This window comes from Halyomorpha halys, unplaced genomic scaffold, assembly GCF_000696795.3.
Source record: "Halyomorpha halys isolate HHAL.00 unplaced genomic scaffold, Hhal_1.1 Scaffold279.1, whole genome shotgun sequence".
Lineage (NCBI taxonomy): Eukaryota > Metazoa > Arthropoda > Insecta > Hemiptera > Pentatomidae > Halyomorpha > Halyomorpha halys.
The window spans coordinates 13,353-21,643 of NW_027115598.1; the positions used below are offsets into that span (position 1 = coordinate 13,353).

General features: G+C 31.1%; 1 protein-coding gene across 1 annotated transcript in view; it reads right to left on the bottom strand.

Moving 5' to 3' along the window:
- Positions 1-2,226: 2,226 nt before the first annotated feature.
- LOC106680698 (uncharacterized) overlaps positions 2,227-8,291 on the bottom strand; it is a 26,817-nt gene continuing 20,752 nt past the window's right edge. Inside the window, exon 7 of the mRNA XM_014420577.2 lies at positions 2,227-4,937. Within this exon, the coding sequence (XP_014276063.1) occupies positions 4,777-4,937 (161 nt within the window). The 3' untranslated portion in view covers positions 2,227-4,776. The remainder of the gene's footprint in view (positions 4,938-8,291) is intronic.

Consider the following 8,291-nt stretch of genomic DNA (forward strand, 5'->3'; position numbering starts at 1 on the left):
TCTTTATATTTTACATAAATAATGTGCTGATATATTTTTCTCCTATGCATCATACTGTACGATTCAAACATAGTCCTTTATATTCAATCCTGATTGACTTTTATTTCTTTTTAGTCCTTTATGTTACTGTAGTACTTTTAAATCTCATTGTAGAGTCTATACCATAACTAGTATTTCGTTTTAAGGGTTTTCAACTTTTTATCTATGAATTGATTAAAACCTCTATTAGAAAGTACTGTAAGTTCAAGCCACTTCCAAATTCACTTTCCTCTCCTTATTTAACTTTATTTTCCCCATTCATTTTACCATAACAACCTTAAGCCATGCGCCATTAAATATCTGCAAATGTATTTTAATAGTATAAAAAATATTAATATAATTTATATAACTTAGCAATTTATATACAATTTCTAAGTTATTGCTAGCAAATTCCTACCTACTGCACTAGCAACCTCTATGGATTAGAGATAACAGTGTCTGCTCTATCTTACCTTGTTAAGTGTGCACAGTGTATCTTTTTATTTCTTTATCTATCTTCAGTCTCTTGTAGCTACCTTTGTTAGTACAACAGCCGGGAAGTAAAAAAGGCAGATATCTCACACCAATTTTTGATTACTTTAATGAAAACTATGTATAATTACTAATCGAAATTGATGAGTATGCCAAGTATAGGTAGATGGAATAACAATGGGGGCTGTTTTAATACCTTAAAAAAAAAAAATTTTTCATTCGGAGCTCTATATTCTAAAAATTACCAGCAACACTAGAAAATCTAAAAGAACAATGTTTAAAGAAGAGTAAATTTGCAGAAATATTAGCCCTAATAGAGATATATACGTCCAATAGTTCTCGAGATATAGCCTTCTAAAGAGCTACATTTCATAAAAATGTACTGAAATATCAGTAGTTATTTAATTTATTTTGAGAAATCTATATCTCAGGAACTATGTGACGTACAGATGTCTATTAGCACTCAAATTAAAGCTAGTTTAATGTACTATAAAGTAATATATTATCTTTACCTTCGTAAGAATAGTAGTTTTCATGATATTTGCTAAAATAAATTGATTCAAAGTTGTTCGGACAATAAGTTTGATTTATGAAAAACTTTATTTCAGAAACCATTGGACCTACAAATATCTGTCTGCACTCAAATTAAAGCTAGTTAAATTTATCATAATATAGTTAATAATGTTTATCTTTGTAGGAGTAGTAGTTTTTATGATATTTGACGAAATGAACTCAAAAAATTATTGCATGAAGATTCATCTTCGGTAATCTCAGAAGTTCTTATATCTCACACTATTATTCTAAGCAAAGTGGGGTCTATTCCAGTGTCGATAGACTACATCTACTTGGCACATATTCCTTTTTTTTATAATAATTACTTTATTTATTGATAAGTATTATTACAATATGCCAGTTTGTACTGGTACAATGAATAATATTGATAATTGAACATTCATACTAAAAAAAAAAAAAAAAAAAAAAAAAAGAGAGAAACTAGAAATAAAAATAAAATCTCTATAAGGTCTATAAAATAAAATGAACATACGTACAATATAAGATAAATTATAGACAATATTTACAATATTTCAATATTTTTGTACTTGAGGATCCTGGAGCCCACTCTATGAGGGATAGAGCAGGGCTCTTCGAGATCCCAAAGCAGCCCTCTCACCGCGTCGCTGGAATGAGCCAATGGAGGCTGAGTAAGTGGGCTAAAACTTGGCTCATTTATATGTCAATTCTTTATAACCAAAAACCCTTACTATATCATTGATATCCTCACCCTATCTTTATCCATCCACCTGTTAAATACAAAATTTTAACCAACCGATTTGTATATCTCTTCTGCTAGAAATACCTTCTATAAAAAATCCTTTACTGTTTGATCCACGTTATCTTAAATTTTTCTAATACATATCCGCATTTCTAAAGCTTCCTCCACAACATCATTTCACGTTCAATTATATTCCATGCGTCGGTAAGTGAAACTAATAAGTTCAAAACACATAAAAAGTGGAAATTTAAAATAAAATATATAATTCGACACAACCTAATGCCATAATTTTTTTTGGAGAAATATAAGGTTATAAACAAAATTAAACAACAATCTAATTATAATAATTATTTATATTTGATCCGACAACTTAATAATTCTTACATTTACTTGACATACGTTTCTTAAACAAAACAATATAAATAAGAATTACTTCCACTGTATTTTTTTTTTTTTATTTTTTTTTTTTTTTTAATAAATACATCAGTTTCTATTGAGATCAGCAATATACTGCCCCATCTTTCTTTATTATTATCTTTATGATACAGAACTTCTTAATTTATTATTAATTAGTTTTGATTAATCTATCACAGTAGTTTGGCAGCCCTATGAATAGTGGAGTCCTTTAGTTATGCCATTGGACTGTTTTAACTCTTTGACCAGAGAGGCTCCTCCATGATTTTTTTCTAATAATATATTTTCTTTTTATTTAAATAATCATTATATAATGTAATATTTAGTCAAATATAATTTAAATTCCTGTTTTTTTCACCAAGAGGACAATTGTTGTCACTCGCATATGCCACGGAATCAACGTATGCAATAAGCTGATACATGAATGTTTTGCGGTTTTTTGTTTTTTTTAAACTAAATCACTGAATAACTCTCTATTGTATATTACCACAATTTCTATAAAAACTTCAGAAAACGTGAAGTAATCCAAGAAAATATATAAATATTTAGAAAAACTTCTTGAATTTTTTTTTATCAATATTTACAACTGTATTGACACAAAAATAAATAGTAAATTTAATGTATGATAATAATGTTATGAAACAAACTACCCATTTGTAGCACTCTAATAACATTTCTACATTAGAGGCTCTTTTTTTCAGGCATCTCGGAGGATTGTCAGAAATGGAAGAAGAAGCAAAATTAGAAACTAGGGTTTGGGTGGTTAGATAGCTTATAATGAAAGGATTATTATCTGGCTACATAGGGAACATTAAGGTCTTTATTTAAGATTTTATTTCTGACGAAGTAAAGAGCATTGAGGATTTTTTGAAGGATTGGATAGTAGAGGAATTCGAAGATTTAGTAGAGCCCCAAAGCTCAACTCCGTTATTCCAGATAGACCTTATTATAGACATGTAATTGGAAGTATTTTAATGGCGTGCAGTTTCCCGTCTTTTCAGTCTTGTGTGAGGATTCCAAGTTAGTCGTTTGTCCAGATGTAGTCCAAGGTAGCGGATCTGTTTAACATTATTTGGGGATACTGTAGGAAAGTCGGTAGGTTTATGACCAAGTGCTTTGACTCGATTGATTTGGATTTATTTTAGTCCTCTAACTTTTATACAATTCTTCGATTGGGGAGATAGGGTTGCAATTAAAGGGTTATTATTAACTGCGAGCACTCTTGAACATGTAAAAAATGTTATTGGAAGTGTGTAAATTAAAATAATATATAAGTAAATAAATTTATATTCTTTAAACAAATAAATGGAATAAAAAAATTGATTAAAAATTTTTAAGGAGTATAAAAATTTCTATAGGCGTCAGGACTGTGAACGATCGTAGCTAGTTGAAGATAGGACATTACTAAACACGATTCGGAGCAATCCAAGGTGAAAGCTAGAGCTTTCCTAACCAAATCTTCCTTGACGACAGTTTGAATGATCTCTCTTGACGACAGCTTGAATGATCTCCCTTGACGATAGCTTGAGTGATCTCTCTTGATGATAGCTTGAGTTATATCCCTTGAAGATAGCTTGAGTTATCTCCCTTGACGATAGCTTGAGTTATCTCTCTTGATGATAGCTTGAGTTATATCCCTTGATGATAGCTTGAGTTATCTCTCTTGACGATAGCTTGAGTTATATTCCTTGACGATAGCTTGAGTAATCTCCCTTGATGATAGCTTGAGTTATCTCTCTTGACGATAGCTTGAGCTATATTCCTTGACGATAGCTTGAGTAATCTCTCTTGATGATAGCTTGAGTTAAATCCCTTGACGATAGCTTGAGGTATCTCCCTTAACGATAGCTTGAATGATCTCCCTTGATGATAGCTTGAGTGATCTCCCTTGACGACAGCTTGAATGATCTCCCTTGACGATAGCTTGAGTTATCTTCCTTGATGATAGCTTGAGTTATCTCCCTTGACGATAGCTTGAGTTATCTCTCTTGACGATAGCTTGAGTTATCTCCCTTGACAATATCTTGCCACCAAAGACAATAATGTTTTGTCATCCTATAAAACTCTTATAAAATAAGAGTTATAGATGTTGAAGATGGGATAAAGATATGATGTAGGAAATATTGCCTAAAGTGAAGGCTGTGTCCCACATTTATTTGGATATGCATATGAGCAATTGCAGATATCACAAATTTTATTTTTTTTTTTTTGCTAATTAAAGAGGTTAGTGGATGAAGAGGTTATGTTAAAGATAGAAAATTTTAAGAAATAAAAGTTAATTTTTTTTGTAAATTTTTATGTTCTGAAGTGTACATAGCTCCTTCTACATTTATTTATCTCCGTTATTAATTATATTTTGAGCTTAGAGTACCTCACACTAACTGGATTGGCACCTATCCCCTTCATTCGCACTAAAGGTTCAAAAAATCAAAAAATGTTACATAGCCCCTTTCACCAACCCCTTCAATTATAATAAAATATTGTTAACTTATAAATATAAAATCTTTATAAAAAATTAAGAAAAATTAACGTATATATCATTTGCTCATTTTCATTTTTCTTCAAGTATGGCCTGAGCACTATGGCATCTTACAATACTCTATTTCATTCGCCCTTTTTTCTTCTCTTTCTCTCGCCATTTTTTCTTCTCTTTCTCTCGCCCTTTCTTCTTCTTGCACTTGAGCTCTTTCTATTAACCGACAAGTCCAATATATAATAGCCACGATCAGTTTTACGAGAACTGTAAAAAAAAAAAATGTTATAAATTTTAATTAATAATAAATTTACACATCATCAATTTATCTTTTTGTAAATCAATAAATATGAGTATAAATAATAATGTAATAAAGAATATAAATACATCTCATAGAACATACATCAGAAAATAGTTTTAAAAATTAGACTCTACAGCATTTAAAACAAAAACTTCAAGGCATTTGAAGCGGTACAAATTAGGTAATTACTTTAATATTGTAACAAATCAGGTACTTTGTACTATAAATCCTAAACGATCTATCTTACTGAAAACGTTGGTATAAAACTAAGTAAGATACTAATAAAGTAAAATACCCTGATTGATATTGGACAAACTACTTACATGTACCTCAAAATAACAAAACAAATTCTAAACTTCCGACTTGTCCCATCTCTCTATTACCGATCATGGGAAAAATCCTCGAAAAACTTATTTTGAAACGCCTATACCCCATCCTAGATTCCAATCATATAATCCCAGATCACCAGTTTGGATTCCGAACATCCCTATCCACTATCCAGCAATGTCATCGTGTGGTGGAAGTTGTCTCGTCTTCTTTGGAGCGCGGAATGTACTGCGCGGGAGTCTTTTTCGATATAGAGCAGGCTTTTATTCGAGTCTGCCACCCGGGACTGCTTTAAAAACTCCGTAAATTCTTAACTCCTACATATTTTCTCATCATCCGTTCCTTTCTTACTAATAGATTATTCCAAGTAAACCACAATGGTTCCTATTCATCCCTCTATTTTCAATCCGCTGGTGTTCCTCAAGGTAGTATTCTCGATCCCATCCTCTACACCATCTATACAGCTGACAACAGCCAACAACTCCTAACACTATCCTTACCACGTTTGCTGATGACACATGTGTGCTCACAGTTAGTAATAACCCTTTGATTGCATCCCAAACTCTCCAGTTCCATATCACAATCCTCGAAGAATGGTGTCGAAATTGGAGGATAAAGATAAATCCCAAAAAATCCCAACAAATCACATTTACTCTTCGTCGTAAACCTGCCGACTGCCCTACAGTATACTTTAATAATGTGGCTCTTACCCCTGTAGAACAGATTCGTTATCTTGGACTTCATCTTGACAAACGACTAACCTGGAATCCTCACTCAAGACTGAAAAGACAGGAAACTGCACGCAGATTCCGACTACTACAGCACTTACTAGACAAACGGTCTAAACTTCCTACTCATTACAAAAGACTGATCTACATGACAATCATAAGGCCCATCTGGATATACGGAGTTGAGCTTTGGGGCTCCACTAAACCTTCGAATTTCTCTCGTATCCAATCTTTACAATCCAAAACCCTCCTTATTTTGTTACTAATAAAACCATCCATAAAGACCTAAATGTTCCTTATGTAACCGATCTAGCCCGAACCCGATATTATTCCTTCCATAATAAACTCCCTAACCACCCAAACCCACTCGTTTCTAACCTTGCTTCCTCTTCCATTCCTGGCAATCCTCCAAGGCGCCTGAAAAGAAGATGGCCTCGTGACCTTATATTGTAAACTGTTTTAGAGTTCTACTACCGGGTAGTTTCTCTACATCCTGTATCATATCATATGTCATTATGATCAAATTTACTGGTAGTATTTTTTTATACAGTTGTAAATATCAACAAATAAATAAAATAAAAAAAAATAAAATAAAATAAAACTTCCGACTTAAGTTATTATTTAATCTTTAAAATAAACGATCAAAATTACCACTTTCGTAGAAACTAAAGATTTTTACTTACCTTCTTAGACAAATTTGGACTTACGGTGCACAAATTTACGGTTATGCAAAAATAACTTATTTACTGAAACTGCAACAATTTCAATCAAAATAACTATATATAATTTGTATTCGTAGAAATTAAAACAATTAATAATTTACAGGTACTTCGTTGTGCTGTCGGCATGAAACTTTATTTAAGTAGAGTGAATGGGTTGCTGAGGATTTTAGCTTTGGAATAATCAATGAATTAGGGCCGAAAAGTCGCAAAAATAATGTACAACCGCAATGAAAATATTTATTGATATTTAGTTTTAAACCATCTTGATTGAATTGATTTTATGTGTCTACAGCTTCAAAAAGAGGGTACCATTAATTTGGTAAACATCTAGCGGTCTGGCCTGATTTTTACCAAAGCACCTCCTTACACAACCGTTGTTCTACTAACAATACTTCCTTACAAAGTACTACCCCTGAACTTTAATGGGTTTTAGTAGTACAGATTTATTGATTTTTATATATTAATTAAAAATAAATCCCACGTGGAGAAACTAACAATGAAAATACAATAGTTCACAGTATGAATCATTACTGAAAAAGGATAATTTCCTCCAGCAAAAAAGCAAGATAAAAAAAGAAGATAGAAATCATGAGGAAACTCCATTGACTCATGTAATTGGCACACTTTTTTTTTTTTTTTAGATTTATCAGAACATTGTAACTGAAAACAGTCTTCTTAATTTTATACCATGACAAAAACAAATTTAGTACCCTACGAGCTTCTTTTTTTTTTTCATTTTTACATACAAATGTTATCCAAGAAATATTTTGGAAAAATTGTGTTTATAAAAAAAAAATATTAAAAAACGAAGATGAAACATGATATGTTCGCAAATTATTGAGCACGTGGGGTAGTAATAGAGACACGAAACGTCAGTAATTGGAATTATATCTGAGGATTTGGAACTTATATTTATCATTCTCAGGCACTTTTACCTAGCTTACATACAAATACAAATTTTGATTTTGAAAATGTCATAGTGATACGTAAAGAAAATAATAATTTTAGAAGAAAAATTTTAAAATACATTTATATTTTAGAAAATATAAATTATGCAGTTAACTTTAAAGGACGTATCCACTATTATTATAAAAATTAAAGTAATATCAACATGCGGTATATACATAAGTCTGTATACATAATCATGTATATATGAATAAGTGGGTGAATGTTTTCTGATCGGGAGGGGGTGTTTTGTGTGAGTGTAAAAATAAATATATAATAAAATACAATAATTATTTATAATCTTAAAATTCTTTCTTGAGACTGGAAATTTTTTACTATAATTCAAAACACTATCCTAATTATAGTCTCAAAACTTCTATTTCTTTTACACGTCCAACGTTTCGGCCAATTCGGCCACCTTCAGGGACAATCTTAATTCACTATGAAACATATCATTTAACCAATTCCAAAAACTTCATACAGGCTATTCTGCCCAGGTCACAACATTTATATCCAATAAGTCAAATATCCATTAAAAATCACAGTCAAAAATATTTCTCTTTAACCACTATTAATACACTTTTATTATTATTATTAT